The following is a 26,086-nucleotide window of genomic DNA, read 5'->3' as shown; positions in this document are numbered from 1 at the left end:
TTTTCATTTGACATCCTCTTAACAAATGTCTTCATATTTTCTGACATTATGGTGTTCTCCAATTCCTCACTACCTCTTTCCCAGCTCCCAACCCATTTCAGTGGGTGGATTTGTTGTGTTGACATGGTCCAGGATCAACTTTAGTTTTTCTTGCCTGTCCTGGCTCTGTAGTCAAGGCTGTCTCCAAGAGGAATCTTTTGTCTTGTTCCAGATCCATAGAATTCCACCATAAACTTGAACACTTGGTCAGTAGGTCAGTCCTTTTTATTTTGTTTAGTCTCACCCCTTTCTTCTACCACAGTGGGAACTTCAGAACCATTAAATTTTTCTAAGCAAATGAGTGACATGGCCATGTTTGTGCTTTTGAACTCTTCCTCCGGAAGCCACATGGAAACTGTTATAGGCCCTTGGGACTTTGGGCAGAGAGACCAGCTCAGGGACTAATTATGAACTGTGTCTTCTGCCCATCCGAGAGTGATCTAGTTTTCCTGATCACTCAAGTAAGAAACCTGGGATTATCTCAGATTTCTTTCTTGTCCTTTGCCTGGTCAGTCACCTACTTCTGGTCAGTCTCTTAGTCCAATTAATTCTATTTCCTTATTTTCTCAAATGCTCCCATTTTTCTCACCACTGTTTCTATCTAGTCAGACCAGCGTAATGTCTCTATTATTAAAATTACTGACATAGTTTCCTCACTGGCTGCCTTACTTCCAGCCTTGCACCCTGTAATTAATTTTCCATTATACAGCCAGAGTAATCTTTCTAAAATGCAAGTCTGATCAATTCTCTTAAAACCCTCTAATGATTCTTGTTGCTCATAGAATACAGATCCCAATTTCTCATCATGACCTTTGTGGCTGTTCATTATCTTGCCACTGTCCACCTCAGCAGTTCCATTTCCTGCCACTTTTCCCATCCTGCACTTAATGCCTGGTCACACAGGACTTCTAATTCCTTGGCCCACACATCACTCTTCTACTTATGCACACACTTTCTTTCTTCCTGGAACACCGATCTCACCACTTCCCTTTAACTGATAAAGTCTTTTCACACCTTAGGGCTCAGCTCAGACTTCCCTTTTTCCAGGAACTGTTCCTACATGCCCAGGGGCTGGGTATGTGGTCTTTCTCTGTGCTCAGATACCTCCCTGTACAGCTCCAATGAGAGCGTCATCATGCTATGTTTCAATTACCTACATGCTTGTCTGTGTTCCTTTCTATACTGGAAGCGCCACTGTGTCTCATATCATACCACCTACCGCAGTACTTGTATGTAGTAGGGGCTGGATTCCTCCTTGTGGAGCAGATGTAATGAAAATAATGTCTCCTCCTCAATATCTTTGCCAGTTTCTCTGAACTCTCCGGACAGCCTTTGCCTCCTATCACTTTCCGTATATCTCCCTGGATTGTGTCCATTTGGGGACATATCTTTGGCCCACTTGCTCTTTGGTGACTGCTCATCATCTCTGTAAATTAGTTGCCTTTTCTGATCTCCATTATTCTTATTTTGTTTCCTTGCCATAGCATGCCTGGTCACCTACGCTACATGATTATAGTAAACCACTAGTAATGTAATAATGAAGGAAGAGGTTTAAATTCATGGTAGATAATACAAGCTAGAGAACTAGGTTGGCTTAGACCTATGAAAGAGAGAGTTAGTGACTAATGCTGAATAGAGACTAGAATTGTAAAATGAAGAAAATGGCCTGTGTCAAAAGCTTGATGAGCTTCAGATAATATTATCAAAATCTCTTGTACAAGAATCTACAAGGGAGCTCTGCTCTGTTCTCAAAAGGTCTCTTCTTATTGCTTTTCTTTAGAGGAAATGATAGGTTGGGCTTGGCTCAGTTCTCATTTAATCCTTTTAATGGCTTCTATACCAAAATGCTTAATGGGTACTTTTTCCCTAATAGGTCCCGAGCAGGCTCTGCTCTTTTTTGTTGTTGTTGTTTACTTTTTCGATTATACATGCCTGCCATAAAGGTAGAAATTTATTGAAGGTTTCCAAGATGATCAGTTCAGCAAAAATGTGTATTCTGCCTATACAGAAAAAAAAGTGACTTTAAACACTGTGCTTCAAACTACTTGAATCCTTAGAGGAAGCACAGTATGGAAATTAGAAAATAATTTTTTCTTTTGTTTCCTATTCATATGTCATAGATATTTGTTCATATATAAAGATACAGCTCGTATATAAAGTGAATTATGATTCGAAACTTCTAGCAATGTAATAGGAAAAGCAAAAGTCTGACATCTGAAGAGATACCTTGCTTGAGGAGAATGTTAATGGAAGGCACTTGCTAACTTTAGAAACCATATTTCAAAGAAATACAAAGAAGTTAAAATACTTCATCACTATTTATTATTCATAATTCTACTTAAGAGAAAAAATGATATAAAATTATTTTACCTTGTTTTTGTTTGTTTACCTCAAATAAATATTCTGCATTTAAATCTTTTTCAGAAATGCTCAAGAACTGAGGATGGAGAAAGTACAGTTAGAGATGGAGAACCAAGAGATGGAAAAGAAACTACAAGAATTCCATTCAACAAGGAGCAGAGAAAAGGAAGAAAGAGTGTAGGTGACATTTTTAGAGAATTTCAGAGGGATAAACAAAATTATGTAAAGAACTATTTTATGTACTATTATAATTCCTATAAAGATCTGTTCTGAATGAATAATCTCTGGTTTTCCTGATGAACTAGCAATATTACATTTCCCGTACTACTTTTACTTGGGTTTCTTATATAAGGCACGCTGTTTTTTAAAATTACCATTACTTTTGTTTCATCTGAGCCTTATCTGCTCTTGCATTTTCTTATTTCTTTTCTTACGTTATTCTTTTGAATGTTTAGGACAACAATGCAGAATTTGCCTTTTGCTCCCATAAAATTGACAAGAACAGAAGATTACCAGTTTATATGTAGAGTCCTTTATATTTATTAAAAGTATTTTGGGGCAGGCGTGTACAGGTACACCTATAAGAATCATTCAAACCCTCAATATGTTTGAAATATTTTTAGCAAATGTGCTTTATCTGAAATTTTATTAATGATAACTCTCCAATGTTGTGCTTGTATATCTGTACTAATTTTACTGAGAATTTGACTTCATTATAAAAATAATAAATAAATATTATAAAAGTTGAATAGAAGTGATAGTTACATAATGAAAGTCTATCTCTTAGCTATAGACTGACACCCAGCACATTTTGTAGCACCAGTTTTAACAATTAAATTTTTCTCCCTCTAATGTCTTATCTTTTAATGATTACATATTATTTCTTTGTGTGGACATAATAGCATTTATTGTTCAAATCTTTATTAAGGTTTCAGTATTTTGTGATTATATGTACTGCCATGAATATGCTTATATATATATAAAAGTTATATATATATATATATATATATATATATGTATTTTCCTTATACCAGGGATGGCAAAAAAATGTATGCACATGACTTGTATTCATCTTTTGTTATCGGTATATATTGAGTATTATAATTTTAATACAGTTTTTTCCTTTCTTAAAGTGTGTATAAATTTTTTTGGCACCCTCTGTATTTGCAAGAGTATCTATGGGGTAAATTCTTACCTGTATAATTTTTGGTCAAAGTATATACGTAATTTACATTTTGGTAGACAATTGGGGAAATTGTTTTTCAAATAGGCTTCAAAAGTGTGTAACTTTCTCCTGTACAGAATGAGAGTGCATGTTTCATGTGCTTTCGATAGTACTAAATATTACCAGACTCTTTGTATATTAAATTTGCTTTTGTTTGGTGCTCAAAGTGATGATCATCAAATATCTATTAAGTACCTTCTGAACCATTAAAGAAAATTCAAATATTTATTGTAGCTTTAGTAGCATTTATCCTTAGAGCCTAACTTTTTGAAAAACATTCAGGACACATACACACCCTCTCCAAAAACTGAAGCATTGGTTTAATCCATGCATCTCAATGTTGTACATTGTCCCAGGTGACAAAGTTTATTGTGTGTCTTGCTGCTCTTCTCTTAATGATCCAGTGGCCAGTTCTATTTCTTAACCTTCACTGCTTTGGATTTCTTAGTGGATCACAAATATGTCTGTGAGTCAGAGTTTCTGAAATCAGCCCTCAAGAGTGAATTTTCATTAGCTCAGGAACCTTTTCTAGATATTTTTTAAAATGTTCTAAAGCTTGACTGCATTTTCAGATTAGTTAAATGCTTTTCTAAGGTCACGTAGATAGTAAATGTCATAGCCAGAATGAGAACCTGCCACTCACTGCTTAGAAGGTTATGAGTCCAATGTTCTCATCTTGACTTTATTATTTATTATCTGCGACCTTGCACACGTTTTTGTCTCATTATTTTTTAAATAGGAATTGGACTCACTGCCCTATTAACTTCAAAAACAAATGTGAAGCTCAAATAAAAGTGTTTTGAAAACTAAACTATAAAACTAAACAGTTTTTTGCCTTCTCTGCAATCCCTGTTACCTTTTGATGGGGGCTCATTCGAAGTCTTAATAAGGTATTGATCACGTAGTAGATCTGCTGAATATTCTTATTGTTTTGCTTCCTTTTCCTCTTTACATTTGTGGACCCTTAGCTTTTCAAACCATATGGCAATCTTTAAAATTTCTATAAATCCATAAAGCTATTCTTAGTCATTATAAATGACTGAAAAACGGAATTCTTCATCTGTTTGGACATTTCACTGTTATTCATTTTGTCTCAAAAGTTCCAAATACGATAGAGTTATATTTTAGAATTACGGAGGATATTGTGGCATTATTGACATTTTATTTTTATTTTGTGGTGGTCTGTTTACATGTTAACAACTGAATTTCCGTTTCCTGGAACACGGAAAATACATTTGTTTTCATTAAAAGGAGATGTGTACTTAGTAATTACATTTTTGTCTTCTGTTTATATGTATTGAAGGTCAAGTGGATATCACTGGAAATCTGGAAAAGTGGGCAAATTGGGTAATCAATCACATATAATGTCACAGAATAAAGGAAATGTTATTAAGGTAAGAAAATACTATTTGATTCTCAGGCAATTTGCTAAGCAAGAAGATATAAATTATTTTTTCAGATGTTGCATTCCCTTTCATACTTAAGAACTTACTATTTTGGTTTTAACAACTTTGTATGTTAGTGTATTTTGATTAAAATTAAAATTTTGTAGGTTGTGTACAAGTTTCATCATTCAGATATGTTTTTGTTTTTCATCTGCAAGTTGATCTTTAGAAATTCACCTTGAGTTGAATTTTTCTAAACCAATTTTTTCCATTCAGTTCTGGTTTCAAGTATGTACAATAGAACTATGTAGTTCTATATTAAGGTGAAAGCTATAATTTCACATACCAAAGAATAGATATTTTTCTGTCTTTGTATTATATCACATTGGTTTAATGTGTTTGTGTTCTATTTGAATAATAATTATTATTCATATACTGTTGATTGTATGTGTAAAGATATCCAAGGAAAAAATTCTTACAGGTTTCCAGATAGAATTATTTTATCTTTACTATCTATTATTACATTATATGTGTAATTAAAACCAGATTAAGTGTATTTCTGTACAGAAAACTGTTTTGCTTCTGGATTCTTTAGTACAAGATCTGTGACTTTGTAAGTTTTAACTTATATAGCTTTTTCTTTTTTTTATATAACTATCATTAAACTTTCATTGGGCAGTTGGCATCTATAAACATCTTACTCAGTGCTTCTAAACTTTTTGGCTTTGAAAAAACATTTTATTCTCTAGTGTCATTCTCTTACTGAAATATGTTTCTTTAATTTTTGGATTAAAAGTTTTATAATTTGCTTTGCATTATTTATTACTTTTTGAGATAGTGTTCCATGTTTCTGATGTTATTGTAAATATATTAAAAATGCTGACTGTGATTATTGACTTCTTTTTCCAGTAGCTTTTATTAAGTGGCTTCTTTGTGGTATAATGAATTATCCTTATTCTCAAGGGGATCCTCATCTAGTTTGGAAGGTGATGCACCTATAAAAATATATAGAAAAATCAGTATGTAATTTTTGTCATAGCTATTTAGTGTGTGAACCATCTAGTGCCTGGGAAATAATAGTTTAGTTCTACAAATATTTGAGAATCTACAAGATCTACTTGTAAGGAAAAAAAGTGATGAATAAGTCATAATGCCAGTCCCCACAAACCGCATGATTGAGTAGAGGATGAAAACTTGGAGGGGCAGGAAGCTGTTGAAGGTGGGTATAGAAAGTGAGCTAGAGCAGGGGGCAAGGCCTGGAATACCAGACTCAGGAGTCTTAAATTTTTCATTGGGTGAATGGAATTCCCTGAAAGCTTTGGAAAAGGAGGGTAGCGAGACTAAGGTGATAATGTATGATAGTTGATGTGTTCAAATATCCAGTGCATTTCGAGTTAATAAATACAGAGACAATGATATCTAAACTGTTTTGATTATGCATCATATCAATAAATAATTTGTTTTGAGCATGGACTTTCTACCCATAAACTATTTATTTATTTATGAATAAAATGTGTGTGTGTATGTATATACACACACACGCATACTTGTTTACTATTAGTAATATATATAATACTAATATATACAGATATCTATATCTCTCTCTCTCTCTCCATATATATATATATATATATATATATATATATATATATATACTTGTTTACTAACATGTCATGTGCATTGTAAACCAAAATATGAAAATTAATCAAGGATAATATAAATATCAATAGATGTTTCTTTTCTACACTCTGGCCTTTTCCTGAACTCCCTCAGGCATGCATACATGCTACTTTGGAGGCCACTGATATAGAAGCAGAGAGATTATTTGGAAGACTATTGAAATAATCTAGAGGTCAGATGAGAAGAGTCTGAATTAGAATGCAGCTGAAGAAATATAAAGGAAAATATGAAACCAAGTAACAGTGAGAAAGGAAAGGAGGAAGTCAGATATATAACTATAAGATTTCAGGCCACATTGACCAGGAGATAAACAAAAGAAGGAAGTCATAAAAAATGTTCTGGGGTATAGATTTCCTTCCTTCTTTCCTTCCTTCTTTCCTTCCTTCCTTCCTTCCTTCCTTCCTTCCTTCCTTCCTTCCTTCCTTCCTTCCTTCCTTCCTTTCTTTCCTTCCTTTCTTTTTCTTTTCCCGAGCTTTATTGAGGTATAATTGACAAATAAAATTATAAGATTTTTTAAATGTACAACTTGATGATTTGATATATGTATACATTGTGAAAAGATATCCCACATCAAGTTCATTAACACATCCATTATCTCACATATTTCTTTTTGTGTATGTGAGAACATTTAAGTTCTACCTTCTTAGCAATTTTCAAAGATTTAGAGTTTTATTTGAATTCTCATGTGTTAGTTGAAGCTGAGAATGTAAATGTGCTTCCTAAGAATTTATAAAAAGGAAAAGAAAGGTGAGAAGGATAAAGCTCAGGAAGGGCAGCTGTGAAGGGTCAAGGAATATGGTGGCAGAAAACTTTAATATTTATTCACTATCTGTTTTATTTCAGTCAACAGGTTTGCTGCTTCTCCTTTTTTATTCCATTTAGTATTTGTATCACCCCTAAAAGGCAATTGTTATTTTTCCAGTCCGACAGAGGAAGTAATTATACATCAAATAAGTTTAACTTGCTCAAAGTCAAGTGTCAGGACCAAGATTTGGAATGCAAGCTTTCAGGCTGATTCTAAAGTAATTTGCCAGCTCTGTAGTAAAGGGAGTCTGAGAAGAGAAAGAATGTTAAGAATAAAATCAAAGTAATATAATTTTACATAAGATGAAAGTAAAGGAGGGTGTTGAGAGAAAATATGGAGAAGTCAACATTGGCTGATACATTGTGTAGTGGACAAAGTCTTGAATATAGTTTTAGACCAGTGTTTCTCCACGGGTGCAATTGTACTCCCAGGAGACATTTGTCAATGTTTGGAGACATTTTCAATTATCACCACGGATAACTAAGGTTTTTGTTTCTTTGTTTTGTTGGTTTTTTGTTTTGTTTTGTTTTTGCTAATGGTATGAGATGGCTATAGGGCAGGGGTGCTGCTATACATCCTACAATGCACTGGGAACCTCTGACAACAAAGAATTATCTTGGCCAAGGTCAAGAAACCCTGTGTTAGTTAGACTTTATAGATTAAATTCCTCATTCATTTCATTAACTCTGTGGTTTAATTCTGCAAGTCATTTAACCTTTCTGAGTTTCTGTTACCATTTTTGTAAACATGCATAAGAATACTTGCTAACTACGTCACAGAATTTTGAGCAATGTGTGAGATAATAGGTGTGAAACCAATAGTAACACTGACTGAAAATCACATTAGAATGTCTAGTTAGGGTCTATTTAGGGGTAGCCGGTTAGCTCAGTTGGCGCCTGGTGCCGATAACACCAAGGTTGCCAGTTTGATCCCCACATGTGCCCCTGTGAGCCTCCGTACAAAAAAAAAAGGTTAAAAAAAAAAAAAAAAGCCTATTTATGGAGAATGAGACTTTCTAGAAACACTGAATTTGACTTGGTGATTGTATTATTATTAGATGCAAACATATTTTCAAGTGGTTGAAAAAGAAAGGTGGGTGGCAATGAGTAACAACTAGTGTTGCAGTGACCATGAGAACAGAGGGTAATGTCTCAAGGGTTTAACAGGATCAAGGAAGGAATTCATTTTATTGTATTTTACAGTCAGGGAGGAAATGTGGGTCAGTTTGTAGTTGAGGAATGGACTAACTAGTGGAGGAAAGATTGAAGATGCAAATGAGAGAGGTGCCATTTGCTGGGGGTCTAGTCTTTGAAGAAGAGAGGGCATATTTTCTCTGAGATAAGAAAGATGGAAGAGAAAACAGGTGGCAGTACGGGGAATGTTTTAGAGGTTTCATTTAACAGCAGGTGAGGTAGGAAGCTGTGGCAAACTCTTAATGGGAAGACCTCAGCATTCTTAGTAAATTTGAAGGTAAGATCATCTGCTCAGATTAAGGAAGAGAAATGGGGTGAATTTGAGTGTTTTGGAATAGAGAAGGTTGGGAGTAGCCAGTCATGATTGAGGTTTAGCAACAAATGATAAACGGATTGCTGAAGAGCTGTAAGAGCCCACTGGAGTTGTTCAGCCTGTATTTGTAGGGGACCCACTCAGTATTATGTCATCACAATGGTAGGTAGATGTGGGAGGTCTAAGAGGAAGAAAGTGAGGTGATCATGGTTAGCACTGAGAAACTCTTGAGTTTGGTTTTTGAAGGTGTGGCCATTCAGATTGCTGCTTAGGTTCAAGGTTTTGTCATAATGGTCTGGTGGCTGAAGAGCCATTTAGAGGTTCCTGGTAGTCAGTGTGTTAGAGGGTTTTTCAGCATCAAGATGTCAGGTGAACATGGACATTGAAGTCTCCACGATCATCACCCAGAAATGCAATAGAGACACTGGGCAGATTCCTAAAGTTCAGCTGGAAGAGGATTTTGGGTATTGCTAACGGCAATAAGTGGATGGTGAGGACCTTCAGTAAAGGTGACTTTGCTGAATGATGAGAGCAGAACAATATTCTAGAAGCAGCACTGGGAAGCAAACAGGGAGAAACATTTTCTTCTCTAAACCTGGTGAGTGAAAGGGAATAGAAATGGAGCTAGTTCCTCTGGAAAGGTGTGTCCAGTTAATGTGAACTTTTTGGAAGAGACATTTTTAGGAAATATTTAAGACATAAGATAGTTAAATGACTATTTAATAAGAGCTCTGTGGAATGGCAGGGGAGCCTAGATGGCAGGGGAGCCTAAATGGCAGGATAAGCAGTAGAGAATAGCAAAGGTTAAGTAGCTAATTGGATTAAGAATGAGAATATCTAAAGAGGTTGCTTATGGGAGAAGTGTGGGCCCAGCATGCCATATGAGGGCTTTGGTAGGAGTTTGAGGCATCTGTGAATGCCAGGGAGGCTAATGATGACAGCATAGCCTGACCCCAATGACCCAGATGCTATGTCTGTGTGGTAGAGCCACTAAGCTGTCCCTGACCTGTGATGGCACACCTTTAGCATCTGCTGGTAGAGGTAAAAGAGGGTTAATAAGGCATAGGCTTCAGTATGTTGAATTACTGATGTTTGGATATATATAACTACATGAATATATATATATATATATATATATATATATATATATATATATATATATACATACGGATATGTGTTGTGGTGTGTGTGTGTGCGGCCTTGGTCCAGCCTCACTCCACCCTCACCTCTTTCCCAGATAAAAATTAGACTTAGAAGGAAATTCTGCTTGCCTAAAAATAGCAGCTAGCGGTTTATTCATTGTAATATTTTTATGCAGTTTGACTCATTTAAGGTAAATATGACTATATTCATAGAACAGAAAATATTCTTCAAAATAATAAATACAAATTACAAAATGTCCCTAATAATGGCTTCAGTTCACTTTGGCAAATGCATTCTGCCCAGGTTGCCTATAATCATATTGATCTTCTTGCAATTCAGGTGTAGTGTTAAGGTAATAATATTGGATCATTCGGTTATGATAAATGAGATTAAGGTATCAGCACCTTGTATAGCATTGCCAGTTTAAAAATAAAGGTGTGATTCACTAAAAATTGATGATTTCAATCCTGTTTTCTTTTCTTTTGTGTTTGATACATAGCATCTGAGTAGCTACTTAAAGAATGTGAACAACAAATACCCATTTGAAGCAAAACCACTAGAGTCAGTGAGAATAATTAGGCCTAAATTTTCAGATGACTGCAACTGGTACAGGCATAGACGTAGAGGCAGCCATTGTTCTCATATTCTCATGTACAAATTGGGCAATTGAGCATGCAAACTGCAAATTGAAAACCCGGCATGAATTGACCGTGTCTGTGTAAATGTGCACCATCATCTATGCTCGTTTGTGTACTTTGAATGTTGGTTTTAAAAAGACCAAGCCCAGTACAGGCAATTGGCAAGTCTATTTTAGTTCTTAAAACCTTAAGATCCAAGGAGTTGAAGTGTTTATCTGAAATACCTAGCAGAGAGCCTCATTAACTCATTTTGTTTTGTTTCTTTTGGCTACAACTTGGGAAAGTCAAAAATCACAAATAATATATTTGAAGGTTAAGTCTGAGATGCTTAAACACCTGGTTCTCTAAATTGGGCAAATAAGATAAGATTGGTGTCCACAGTTATGTAAACAGAGTAGTTCAGTCAGAATTCAGTTTAGATTCATCCTACACAAATATTAGGCTTTGTGTCTTTCAGAAAGATCAGAGATAGAAAAGTCTTTATAGTATTTTAAGAGTAATGCTTTCACAAAAATCATTTCATGATATAATGATTTTTGTTTAAACATAATTTATGGCATGTTTAAAATCTGGTTTATATGTATATTTCCAAAAATTATTTTCTTTTTATGAATTTTCTCTTAATTAGAAGATCTATATATGCTTTAATGACGATCTTTTCTATGAATTTTATATTATTCTTTCAAAATGTTTTGTTCAAGATGCACCAAAATGTTATCGCTTTCTAATATTTTTGTTAATAGCTTAAACTGTCTTTGAATAATAGAATGTATAGTGACAAATAGTATTTATTTCATTAATACAGCTTTCTGCTGGAAAAGTGAAATTAAAATTACTGAAGGAGCAGTTTCAAGGTAAACAGTTTACCACTCTATTACTAAATGCTACAGATATAATTCATTATTTTTTCCAACTGAATTACATAAAAATTAAAGTACCGGAATTGTTCATGCAATATAAAAAGTACAAACCCCCAAATTATGACTCTTTTATCTTTGATATTCAAAATATATTTTATTTATGCATTTTTTTGGGGGGGCTTAATTTTATGTCAAAAATGTCAACTTAGAATATGATTATAATATAGCGTTTTTCAAAAGTGAGGACTTGGCTTAAAATTTGTCGATATACACTTTAGGAAGATCATTTAGCAGTATAAAATTATAATTTGAAATTCTACTCTAGGAAATTCAGAGAATATTGAAAAATTCTCTTATATTTTAATACATCTTGACAATAGCAAAAAGAATAATCGATTTTTAATTTATAATAATTCCAAAGACATAAGATTTTTTAATAGAGGATAAACATTTGATTTGAATGGTTAAGGTAATTTGGTAGTTCTAGAAATATATATACATATATAATTTATATATATAACATCATATATTACAATGTATTTATATATTTATTACAGAAGATGTCCTGTGTGGGCTTTAGTTTGATCTAGAGATGGGACAGAATGCCATAGGAATTCTATCAAGAACATAGTTTTTAACTGTTATTACATTTTGTAATTTTATATGTCTAGTTCTGATTCTAGTTCAAGAGTGGATATGAGTGGATATGAGTGGATATGTGTGGCCCTGTGGTCACGAGGGGCTGGAGGGAGACCGTGGGCTCCCCAACCTCCTGGGAGGATTAGACTTGGCTAAACACCAAACATCGTATTTAAAAGTAATTAGTCTGACTTGTTTTTTTTTCTTCCAGAGGCAGTGAGACAACCACTTAATTATAAAATGGCAAATTCCTCTGGAAGTGAAAAACCCAAGATAAAGGGGAAGGTTTGTGGACAGTGTGAGAACAAAGCTGCTCTGCTAGTACGTACACGATAGTAAGATATTGGGATAGAACTTTCGCATGGTCTCTGACACCTCTCCCAGCTTAACCTGCTTTAGTAGCCAAATCCTTGTCCTTGACAGTTACTAAGCGTGAAGTGTGCGTGCTGCTGGGGAAGGCCAAGGACACACTGAACCTCTTCCTGTTTAAGGTCACACCTTGTCTCTTAAGCTCTCTGTACTGGATCACCAGCCCACAAACAGCGCATAGTAGCTCCCATCTAAAACCAAAACCGAAACTGAAAACAAACATTCTCCTTGGACTCCCACAGCTCCCTCTGTATCTCTTGCTAACACCTCCGAGGAGTTGGTGACTTCCTGTCGTCATATTTTCTTCTCTCTCTCTCTCTCTCTCTCTCTCTCTCTCTCTCTCTCTCTCTCTCTCTCTCTCGGAATAATTTACTTACTGTGAAGTGGACAGATCTTAAATGTACAATTAGATGCCTTTTGACAAATGTCTGTATACCCATCATGATCATAGAATATGCCCAGAAGTTCCCTTGTGCGGTTTCCAATTATTCCTCCCACAAGGCAACTACTGTTCTGATTTTTAACACCATTCATGGAGTGGTGCCTATTTTTGAACTTTATGTAAATGGAATTGTGTGGTATATATTCTTTTGTGTAGGATGGTTTTTTTTTTGCTCTGTGTAGAGGTTGATTCACATTGTTACATTTATCGTTGGTTCTTCATTTGTGTTACTGAGTAGTATTCCATTGTACAGATACACCAAAATTTATTTATTCATTCACTTGTTGAATGACTTGGTTGTTTCAGTTATTTTTCCTATTGTTTTTAAGGCTGCTGTGGACATTTAAGTGCAAATACGCCATAATTTAAAAGTTACCATATTTAAATACATAGTTATTTTAGCTATATTTTAAGTATACAGTTCGGTGGCATTAAGTACGTTCACATTGTTGTATGATCATCATCACCATCCATCCACAGAGCTCTTTTTAACAGAAACTGAACTTCTGTCCTCATTAAATAATAACTCTACATATCCCCTCCCTTCAGTCCCTGGCAACCACCATTCTATTTTCTGTCTATGAATTCGACAATTCTTGGTGTCTCATACAAGTGGAATCATGCAGTATTCATTATTTTGTCACCATTTAGTATTGTCCGTATTTCACTTAGCATAATGTCTTCAAGGTTTATCCATGTTTTAGCATATATCAGAATTTCCTTCTTTTTTAAGACTGAATTATATTCCATTGTATGTAATTTCCACGTTTTGTTTATCCATTGTCCATTGATGGACACAGGTCACTTCCACCCTTTGGCTATTGTGAATAATGCTGCTGTGAACATGGGTGTACAAATGTCTATCCAAGTTCTTACTTTCAATTATTTTGGGTACACACCCAGAAGTGGAAATGCTAAATTCCCATTCTCTCTGAAACCCTCTCCTTTCAGAAATAGGTCTCCACGACTGCCCAGCAACTCCTCCTATTAAGGTCATCAGTGACTTCCACATTCTTAAATGCAGTGGTCAATTCTCAGTTCTTCTCTTAATCTATCAGTAATATTTGACACAGTATTCCTCTCATCTCCTTTGACTCCTCATTTGGCTTCCTCTGAGATATCATTCTGCCTTGATTTTATTTTACTTTGCTAGCTGCCCCTTCTCAATCTTTTTTGTTGGTTTTCTGTGTTCTTGACCCCTTAACATTGGAATGCTACAGAGCTTAGTCCTGAGGTCTCTTCTTTAGTCTATAGCTCTACAGGTAACTCCAGTATAACACGGTTGTTAGGTTCCTAAAAATGCCATTATGCAAATCCGTGTTATATGAAGCAAAGAACTAGTACAAAAAAGGGGGTTAGGTTCCAAAAATTGAAAAAACACACACCGTACTATTATATTTTTATAATTAAGAGAAATATCTTTATTAAAGCCATGTTCACCAAAAATATAACATATTAATATGTATTAAATAATGTTTTCTTCATCATCACTACTAAGCACTATTAACTGAGGGCATTTTCTTTTTGACAAGATATCTTCATCCTCTGAATTTAATACTCCATGAACAAAATGATTTAAAAGTCTAGTAAATTTTAAAATTCTGCAGTCAAATCTGATGCGTCCACGCTCGAATGAAAAATTTCAAATGAAATATCTTTTGCTCTTAAAAGCTTTTATTATGTTCCGTGTTATTCAAGGATTTCTCTAATTTCAAATGAGAATTTTTTTGCTCTTAAAAGCTCTTATTACACTCCGTGTTATTCAGGGATTTCTCTAATTCTCAAACCGTGTTCAAGTGAAGCTGTGTTTTAGGATGCCGTGTTGTACTAGGGTTTTCCCCAATTCTCGAACCGTGTTAGAGTGAAACCGTGTTATAGAAGTGCCATTTTATACGAGGATTACCTGTACGTACTCTTTAGATAATTTCGTTCACTCTCTTGGCTTTAAAGACCATCTCTACTTTGCCAGATTTACATAGCTAACTCATATCTCTCCTCTGATCTTTGAACTCAAGCTGCCTAATTAATACCTCTACTTGGCTAACAGGAATCACTAACTTACCATGTTCAAAACTGAACCATAATTTATCTCCAACAATTTTACCCCCTCCAGTTTCCTCATATCAATAAAAGTCAACTCAGATGTTACCTACCCTGACAGATCTTTGTAAAATAGCAACAGCTCAGTTGCACACTCTAGTTTCATGAAGGTCCTTCATTCATCTACATAGCAGTTATCACCCTTTAATATATATTTATTTGTTTATTTTCCATCCACCTATAATGTAAACTTCATGAAAGTGGGGATTTAGTTTTGTTCACTGCTCTGTGCCCACCACCTAGAATTATGCCTGCAATTTAGTAGGTTCTCAACAAATATTTGTTGAATGAATCATTTCTTTAAAATATTTCTTTAATATGGAATTTAGATATATCTTCCTTTCAGCTAGTATTGAAGATACTCCAATATCTTTTGTAATTTAAAATATTTAAAGCACACTTAGGAAATAGTTCCCCCCCAAAACATTTAATGATTATGACTAATATTGTAGATTATGTTATAGTTTTCGAGAACATAGCCATAATCACTCTGACTTACGACTATATTACTAGCGTTATTTCATGGTAGTTTTAACTGGACTGAAAGAGTTAGAATGCTGTAAATCTAATATAGGGCTAACAACAGTATTAAATGAAAAACCCTGGCTGTTGGTATAATGTTCTTACTATTACATCATACTATTATCTGATTTGATATAATGGTGAAAAAATTTAAGGAATCTTAGTCAATTATACTTATCTAGAAATGTTTAAAAACATAAACAAATGCTAATGTTCCTGAAGTTGGAAATATGAAAGCTGAAAGAGACTTACTTGTTGAGTTGAATTGTTGAGGTCCATTGTTCATAATCTGAAAAGGGTTTATGTAGTAGCTATGAGGCAATATTTTTATTGAATCCTATGTACTGAGCCCTTTTTAAAGGCCATGGAATTTGAACAAATGATACGTAGTAGGTAAGACTTGACCTGGAAATAAAGCACCTCTTTTTCCGTAGAGTAGGAAATGCAAGAAAAAGGGCATCCCAGACAGCATCAAAAGCATTTGCCTTTACTGGAAAGCAGATAAGTGACATGTGCAATAATTAAAAAGCTGATTTACCTGAATACTGTTATATACAAAAGCCAGGATTTAGGCCCTAAACATACTTAAACATTTCACTAAGATTTTAAGAAAGGATATTCTCTGACTTGAAATGAAAATAATATCTTAGGATACGTGTCAAGGCACAATAATAAGTTATTTAAAAATTCAAACTAGGTAGGCAGATCTAATTAAGCAGACTGGTAGTGTTGAAGTGTTTTTAACTTCCATCATTCTACATGATAATGCTGAGTGGATGATTAGAGTCAACCTTTCTGTATTTTATGACAGGGTCTTTATGAGGGAAAGATTGTGTATTGGGGTAGGGGTTAAGAGCTTGTGTTTTGGGGATTTGAATCTCAACTTTACCTGTTATTAACTATGTGACTTGCAGCAAATGACTTCATTCCTTCATAATTCTGTTTTCTCATTTGTAAAATGGAATACTATAGATAACAGTAGTCTATACCCCAAAGTTATTGAGGATAATGAGTAATACATGTGAAGTATTTAACATTGTGCCTGCTATATTGAGAGGAGACAATAAAGTGTGTATTTTTGTTGTTGGCACATTTTCTTATGTCCTGATGCATTCACATATATTGGTGGTAAAAATAAAATTCCAAACTTACAAATTTCTTATTTTTTTAAAGAAGTTACAGTAGCTTTAGGCTGTCTCTACATGACAAAAGTGAAATGGATAGTTAAAAATTCTACATTAATTTGGCAAATTTGCATAACTTAACTCAAATGGATTCAGAGGGTTTAGTACAACTGGTCTAGCCTTAATCAATTAAAACGATGTTTGCTAAAACTGCACTTGGGTATTCCATCATCAAAGAAGTATCTGTAGTGGAATGGAATCCTTATCTATGTTTTACTATGTTCTTGCCAATTATACAAACTGCCTAAAAAGATTTTCCACTTGGCGGTCATTTTAACCCAATTTAAATCCAAATATGCTTATATAACAAAATATATAAGCTTACTCTGCAACTCCAGCTTTGATCTTCCAGTTTACAAAATCTGTTTAACTACTTTTATTAAAAGTCTGTTTTTAACAAATGCATGGCTTATAATTATATGTTGAAACTGATTTTCAGTCCTCTCTATTACATTGTGAAAACATTGTCAAATATATATAAGAAATTTATTAAAATATTAAGTAAAATAAAAATCATGCAGAATACATTTTGAAATATACAATAATATAATAATACTGCCATATGTATGTGAAATTATAGCTTTTTAATTGATTTGGCACTGGAAAAAATATGCATTTAGGTAATGTGTTTGTCATAATTTCTCTAAGAGAATATATCTCTTGAAACAAGAGTTGAAAAGGTAGGACTTGTTCCCATACCAGTAATAGTGTTTATTTTTCCTCTGCTTAAATTAAAAATCCAGTGTATAGCTAATCACATTTTAAAAAATGTATTTGGAATTTGACAAATATTGGACTGTGATAGCATTTCAAATACTGGATTTTTATTTTGCTGCAGATTTTATCAAGGTTTTTTTTCAGTGAATGATTAGCACTACAAGTTATGATTAATGATTGATTTAATGATTAGTGGGTTATGGGTAAAAACTTGAGCTTTGATCCAGACTTTGGGGTTAAAGTCCTGGCTCTGTTAGCTGTACCTGGACAAAAGCTCAATTATGTTTTTTTGTTACCTCATCTTCACAATGAACATATAATGATCATCCTAAGTTTAAAGCATTGTTGTGAGAATTAAATGAGGTGAAAAATATGAACTGCATTATTCAATTTATCCCTAAATTAAAAAAAAAAAAAATTACCTTTCAACACTATAGAGAATTTGAAAGGTAAATGTAAACTTGTCCATAATCATTTCACTACTCATAAACATTGCTGACATTTTGATGCAGTTCCATCTAGTTTTTGTTTTTGTTAAATATGTTTTCTTTTTATTTATTATTTATTGTTTTATTAAATTTATTAGGGTGACATTGGTTAATACAATTAAATAGGTTTCAAGCGTACAATTCTATAATACACCATCTATATATTGCATTGTGTGTTCACCACCCAACGTCAAATCTCCTTCTTTCAACATATATTTGACACCCTTTACCCTTTTCTATTTCCCCTCTTGCCCCTTATCCTCTGGTAACGACTGAACTATTGTCTGTGTTGATATATATATATATATTTTTCTTATACTTTCTTTCCTTTGAGGGATCTTCTAAGAACACTTTTTAAACCATATTTTGAGAATCATCAGTGAAGGAGTACTAATCAAAGATGTGTATGGGGACATTTGGAGGCAAACAGTATACATATCATTTGAAACTAATTGTGCCCTGTAAATCCATACTGAAAGATATAAGAACTCCTAAAAAGGAAGTAGTTTTGATTCAGAGATAATGCTGTTTAGTTTTTGCCAGTTACGGAAGTTTGACCTGATGCTGCTGAGTTTTTTATGATTTATTAAAAAACTGCACATACACATATGCCCATATACCTAAAACTTATATTCTACCTATTTATTTTGCTATGAGAGTAATTAGTTTACAAGTTAGTTTTTCTCAGAATTAAATCTTAACTCTTGGACTTTTCAATTCTGATGACATCTAGGTATGTAACTGGATAAAGATAATTGCAATGGCATCTTTATTCAAACATTTTCTCAAAGTCCTATAAGATACGACTTTTAAAATCTCTTTTAAGGTATGCCTTGAATGTGGAGAAGATTATTGTTCAGGATGCTTTGCTAAAATCCACCAGAAGGGGGCACTGAAGCTCCACAGAACAACTCTTTTGCAGGTATGTCTTTAAAATGTACTGGTAGTGAGTGTATTTATAGAATGTTTCAACACAAAAGACATTTAAAACATGCTTAATTATCTAGAATTTAAGATGATTTACATTAATTTCGACAATTCTATTATATACAGACAGTCTTTACATATATCTTAAAACTATTTTACTGAACACTAATCTGGGTTCTATTTTGCTGTTTAAACTGCATTTTAATATAGCTCCTGAAACACTTAAGTTGATTAGAATTTTTAGATTATGCATTCTATCTGTGAACTTGACATTTAAAAATTAGACAATATGTTTATCTATTGTTTTAAGTGAACACATGACTTAAGTATTGTTTCTATCTAATGTATAAATAGCAATCTCATGTTTGCTTTTCATGTTAATTTTTAAAATTATTTTTATTTGTCCTCACCCATTATTATTTAAATAAGCTTATCTCTCTAGTTTTCCTCCTACATATCAGAAGATTTTATTTATCCTCATATAGCCATTGTTTATTGAAATGCCTAAACTCAAACCATGTCAGATGGTTTTAAAATTCTAATACTTAAGCAATGACTGTGGTTAAATATAGATATGACATTATACCAGTTACATTTAATGATGGATTTATGTGTCATAAATTTCATTCATTTTACAGTAATTTATTCAACAAAGATTCCTTGAGTGCCTTTTAGGAAGCAGGGTCTGAGGTAGGCAGTTACTTTACACAGATGAGTAACACTAGGAACCTGCTCTTAAGGACCTGGAGATAAAAGTGAAACCAAGGACCTTCTGTAATAAATTAAGGATTTAATATTATTTTAGAGGCAGAGTGATGGAGATGATCAGATCTGTATTTTGAACAATCACTGGTAGATTTCAATCTTTACATGTTACTTGAATATAAATTTTGATAGCTCTAATGACCCAAGTCATGGTAACTACAAAACATAAAATAGACCTCATAGTAATATTTACCAAAGATAGTTACTTTCCAGTGGATACTCAATGTTTAGAACCTTCTGGCAGAAATGATGGAGGGAACCAGAAAAAAACAAACAAACAAAAAACCCCAACTACCTGCTATTCCCCTCCCTCAGGATGGTACAATTGGAGAGTCAGAGAAATGAAAATTAACATATATAAAAGTGAGTGTAATTGTTAACATAGAAATAATATAGAATTTAACTAGTCACTCCCCTTAAGAGGAAAGAGTATAATTACCCCACTGTGAGTTCATGTTAGGAATTTTCCATTCATTGATTTATTCAGCACATTTTCTGAGTTATCATTCAGTGAATTTAGGTACTGTGCTAGTTGGTATGAAAGATACAGAGGTATGAGACATGGCTTCTTCCCTCGACTTCAGTATTTGACCTTCAAGATTTATCCAAGTCTGATTCTCTTCTCTCTCTCTTTCCCTCCCCCTCTCTTTTCCTTTCCTCCATCTCTCTCTCTCTCTCTCTCTCTCTCTCTCTCACACACACACACACACACACACACACACACACACACACACACACGGGAAGTGGGAGAGGGAGAGAGAATATTAATTTCAATCTCTGTTAAATACTTAATTGCAATATAAATGCATGAGAGGAATTACTGTTCTCTTGCTTATTTCTCCTTGTTTTTGTCACCTCTGTTCCACTCCCCCCCACCAATCTTTCCCTAGTGTTGAGGTTCTTGATGATCTTGTGCCTTGGCCTGATGACCACTGTTGAGCAATGAGTGGATATCTCTTTCTCTTTGACACTCATTAACCAGTCATAAAGCGTTTTTAGTTTTCCACCATTTTAGTAACTATTAAAGTCATGAGATTTCCCTATTGACTGAAGAAATCATACCTAATCGGAGAAGTTAGGGAAGATGTGTAATGTCTGAATATTAGGTATTACTATATAAAAAGCAAGCATTCTAGGCAAAAGAATACTTTATACTCTTTACTTATGCTTACATTTCTGGTTAATTTAAAGCATAGCCAAGTTTCATAGTTATAAACCGTTTAAGCCCCCATCCTGCAGCCCAGTGAGTCTTTACAAAGTTCACAGTCAATAAGGACCATTTTGTACTGGATTATCTTGTTTTACTTAAGAGATAAATCCCAGAAAAATTGAAGGCAAACTAGTACCATTTACATGTTGACTAACACTATCATTTCACAGGGCCTTTCTGTTGATTTATGATTGATTTATAGTTGGCACTGATTCCAACACACGTAGTTTGTTTTTTTTTTTCTTTTCCATCTCCAAACTCTGTTGGATAATTAATTATCTGCAAAATAAAATGTAAATGCATGAGAGGAGTTACTAAGGATGAAAATTTACTATATCTGGAATGATTTTTCAACACTAAAGTTTGAAACAGAAGGGTTTTTCAGTGGGTAAGCCTCATGCCTGATGAAAATACGGTTTTAATAGGTCAGGCATTCCTATTTTCTTTTAATAACATACACTTAAACAGAAGAGACAAGGTTAATCAGAGATAATAGAAGACGGGGGAAACAAACAAAATGCATTCTGTTCTGAAGTATGACATACACAAATGGAGGTTGCATTAAATAAATCATTAATAGGTTCTGATATGTATATTTTCTTAACTGGAAAGGAGATTTTGTTGAAAGGAGAAACCTTGGGAAATGGGGAGCTTAGTAATGAGAGAAGAGCTAATTGAGGTAGAATTTCTGTATTTTCTGGTATGAGGCATTTATACACAGCCTTTTTACATTGTTTTATCTCCAAAGAAAGGTATGCCTATATAAATATGGATATAAGTGGGAATATATGTTTGTTTGAAGATACCTACATGAAACTAATTATCAGGAAGAAACAAGTGTCATCAGAGGATAATTTATGCTTACTAACTTTTTGGTAGATTTTTATTCTTTTGGTTGACAATGACCAATATTAGCTTTTAGACTCACACTATCATTATTCTGTTAATTTTTAGAATAATACAGTATTTTAATTTATTTTATTCAGTTTTGAGGTATAATTGACATAATATTAGATTAGTTTCAGTTGTACTACATAATGATTCAATATTTGTACATATCACAAAATGATCACCACAATAGGTCTAGTTAATATTCGTCACTATAAATCTTTTTTGCAATGAGGACTTTTAAATCTACTCTCTTAGCCACTTTCAAATAGGCAATATAGTATTATTAACTATAGTCACCATGCTGTACATTACATTCCTGTGACTTATTTGTTTTATAACTGGAAGTTTGCTCCTTTTGACCGCCTTTTCCCATTTTTGCCAACCCCCCACCCCGGCCTTTGGAAACCACCAATCAGTTCTCACAGTACAGTGTTTTCAGATCATAGCTAGTCATTTTGGAAAATATCATGGATACTTACTTGGATGATCTTTTTTATTATTAAATTTATTGGGGTGATGTGGGCAGTAAAATTATGTAAGTTTCAGGTACACACTTCTATAAGACATCATCTATATATTGCACTGAGTGTTCCCCGCCCAAAGTAAGTTCTCCTTGCATCACCATATATTTGACTCCTTTTACTATCTTCTACATCCCTCCTCCCCACTTACCCTCTGGTAACCACTAAACTGTTGTCTATGTCTACGAGTTTTTCCTTGTTTGTTTGTCTCGTTCATTTATTGCTTTCAGTTTTATATCCCACATGTCAGTGAAATCATATGGTTCTTGACTTTTTCTGTCTGACTTATTTTGCTTAGCATAGTAATCTCAAGATCCATTCATGTTGTTGCAAATGGCAGTATTTTATCTTTTCTTATGGCCAGGTAATTTTCCATTGTGTATACACATATGTACCACATCTTCTTTACCCAATCATCTATTGATGGGCACTTCAGTTGTTTCCATGTCTTGGCTACTGTCAATAAGGTTGCAACAAACAGGGGTACATATATTTTTATGGATAAATGTTTCCCAATTTGGGGGTAGATACCCAGAAGAGGGATTGCTGGGTCATACGGTAATTCTATTAATTTTTTGAGGAAACTCTATATTGTTTTCCATAGTGGCTGTACCAATTTACATTCCCACTAACAGTGTATGAGGGTTCCTTTTGTTCACAACCTCTCCAACACTTGTTATTCCTTGTTTTGTTGATAATAGCCATTCTAATAGGTGTGGAGTGGTATCTCATCATGGTTTTGAATAATGTGGCCTGTTTTAAATGCTGTGCATACACATATTATAGATGCTATGGTGTGCCATTTTTCTTAAGAGTAACATTGACTAATATTTATAAATAGTAAATATGTACATTTTTTAGGATATTTACATCACCTGGACTCTAAAATCATGTTAATTATTATAATTCCTTTTTGAGGGAACATTTGTTCCCCATCCTTATATTTCGATCTTATTGGTGAGACTTTGGGAGAAGAAAGTGAGCTTCTAAGCTTGGCATATTTCTCAGCTGTCTGAGCTGTGCTTCTGTGTTAAATGCTGCAAGACTCCTCCCAAGAAGATGCTGTCCTATTGGCAAACTATTGTTCCTGTTCTTACCCTCCTTGAGTAGATTGATGCCAACAGTGGTTTGATGCCTGTCTTATGAATCTGAAAATTTAGTTAACCCTGGTAGACTCCTTGGTGGGCGTTGCCGTTAAGTCTTTAGATTAATCAGATTTTCAAAAAACTGATTGGCGGGATACCCAAAAGATAAATGAAGAATACTTGTATAAGCATCATTGACAATATTTTTTTTAAAAAATAGCTTTCTTGAGATGTAATTCATATACATACAATTCATTCATTTAAAGTATACAATTGCATGGATTTTAGTGTGTTCATAGCTGTGTGCAACTCTCAGTGCACAATTAATTATAGAACATTTTCATCACCTCAAAAAGAAAGCCTTTTCTACTACTCCCATCCTTTTCTATGTCCCTCCCCCCCCAGTCCCCTGGTAACCACTAATCTACTTTCTGCCTTAGCCTATTCTGGACATTTAATATAAATGGAATTACATGACATGTGGTCTTTTATGTCTGCCTTTTTTTTAACTCAGTATAATATTTTCAAGCTTCACCCATGTTGTGACTTTTATCAGTATTTCATTTATTTTTAATACCAAATAACACTCCATTGTATGGTTATACCACATTTTGTTTATCCACCCATGGTTTGACAGACTTTTTGTTGTTTCTGCTTTTTGGCTATTATGAATAACATTGCTATGAACATATGTGTACAGGATTTTGTGTGAACATAAGTCTTCACTTCTCTTAGCTATATCTCTAGTCGTGGAATTGCTGAGTCAAATGGTAACTCTATCTTTAATTGTTTGAAGAACTGCCCGATGTTTTCCAAAGTGGCTGCTCCACTTTACACCCCATCATCAGTGTGTGCGAGTTCAGATTTCTCTGTCCTAGCCTTCACTTATTATCTGTCTTTTTGATTCTAGCATCTTAGTGGCATAGTATCTCATTGTGGTTTTGATTTGGATTTCTCAGAGGACTAATGATGTCAAACATTTTTTCATGTGCTTATTGGTCATTTGTGTATCTTCCTAGAAAAAAGGTTGACAAGAATTTTTTGAGAATCCAAGACATAGAATAGTTTAATAGCTTGCAGTTTGGTGAAACTACATCTGTAGTAATGACTTTTTAGATACAAGTGCTAAGAAAAGTGAGGGAAAGAGAAAAGATGATATTTAAAAGGAGTATGAAAATGGGAGAGTAGGGTTTCTGCTACCATCAGAAGAGTTGGAAGAACATAGTGTTTTAGAGAGTATGTTACAGAATCAAGTGACAGATACAGTGGAGAGGGTAGATGCAGGGCACAGGTTAAATGCAGAGAAGGCACCAATAAATGTCAAAGGGAAAGGAAGGTGTTTCTGTGATATTTATGCTGAGGGAATCTTTAAGATAAAACTCATGTATGTGCATGCTCAGAAACTTCAGCATTGTTGTGAGGATCAGATTAAATGACAACAAATATAAAAGTATTCTGATCATAGCCGGTGTGCCATACATTTGGTTTCATTAGTCACGATATATTGTTAGGAAAAATTCAGCACAATTCCTATACCATTTAAGTTTAGAAATTAGAAAACAAAGTAATAATAATGATAATGAGTCTGAAAAATTAATGAAATGGTTACTTTTGGTTTTAGGGCTGTTTTCCAAAGTTGAACCCTTATGTGAAAAAACAGTGAAGTAAAGTTTAGAGCTTAGTATATCAGAGTATATTTATAAATACAGACTTCCTCCTTATCCAAATAGAGAATAATCAAATCTCAATTTTGGAGGGGCCATAGAGACCATTGGTCTAATCACATGGCTGAACCTTTAATCTGGGTATCTGAGGAGACTTTGTAAATTTGCGGGTACTACTTAAGTTATCTTACAGTTTTTTTCATCGATTCTGACAAATTTTGCAGTAGTTCTATTTACTATATTTTATGTTCATTGGTCTTTATGGGATAAAACTAATCTAACTGTGATATCACAGCAAGAATATATATATATATATATATATATATATATATATATATATATATAACAAAGATGATAAATTATTATTTGTTGGTGAGTTTGTTCTGTTGTGCTTAAAAATGTCAAAGCATTGCATATAAAATCATGTGTTCCTCATGTAGCTCAAATATAAATAATTGCTGAATATAGTTAACTCATTTGGATGCATTTTTACATGTAATATTAGTTGAAAGTAATAGTAAGTGCTTCCTAAGATAATTAATATAGTGAATGATTATATGGCATCAAAACTGTGAATAGCAGATTGCAGGTGTGAATTTTCCGCATTATTTCTTGTTGCTATTCTGGTTTACTTTTAAGATTGCTCTCTAAATAGAAGTTTTAATGTTGTAATAAAATTTGAAAGGCACAATTGTTTAGACCAAGATCACATTTTGACTTTTCTTGATGCCAAGTTATTTAAAAATTTTTGACAAATATGTTACCTTTTGAGCTATTTATATGCTGTGTTGTTTTATTTTAAAATATTTTGATTGCACTAAGTTTGTGTGTATTTTCTCATATTTTCGCATGTTACTATATCATAGTACTAGATGTACAGTTCAGATTGGTTTTATTTGACATTTACTATCTGTTGAATA

The 26,086-nt window shown here is 33.7% G+C and overlaps 1 protein-coding gene across 1 annotated transcript in view; it reads left to right on the top strand.

The window, feature by feature from the left end:
* ZBBX (zinc finger B-box domain containing) overlaps positions 1–26,086 on the top strand; it is a 117,587-nt gene that overhangs the window by 28,233 nt on the left and 63,268 nt on the right. The window contains exons 5-9 of the mRNA XM_074330499.1: positions 2,464–2,577; positions 4,929–5,019; positions 11,588–11,636; positions 12,493–12,602; positions 18,930–19,025. Of these exons, the coding sequence (XP_074186600.1) occupies positions 2,464–2,577; positions 4,929–5,019; positions 11,588–11,636; positions 12,493–12,602; positions 18,930–19,025 (460 nt within the window). The remainder of the gene's footprint in view (positions 1–2,463; positions 2,578–4,928; positions 5,020–11,587; positions 11,637–12,492; positions 12,603–18,929; positions 19,026–26,086) is intronic.

The sequence above is a fragment of the Rhinolophus sinicus genome, linkage group LG01 (assembly GCF_036562045.2).
Source record: "Rhinolophus sinicus isolate RSC01 linkage group LG01, ASM3656204v1, whole genome shotgun sequence".
In the NCBI taxonomy this organism is placed as follows: Eukaryota; Metazoa; Chordata; class Mammalia; order Chiroptera; family Rhinolophidae; genus Rhinolophus; species Rhinolophus sinicus.
This window is presented reverse-complemented; position numbering and strand designations above follow the sequence as displayed.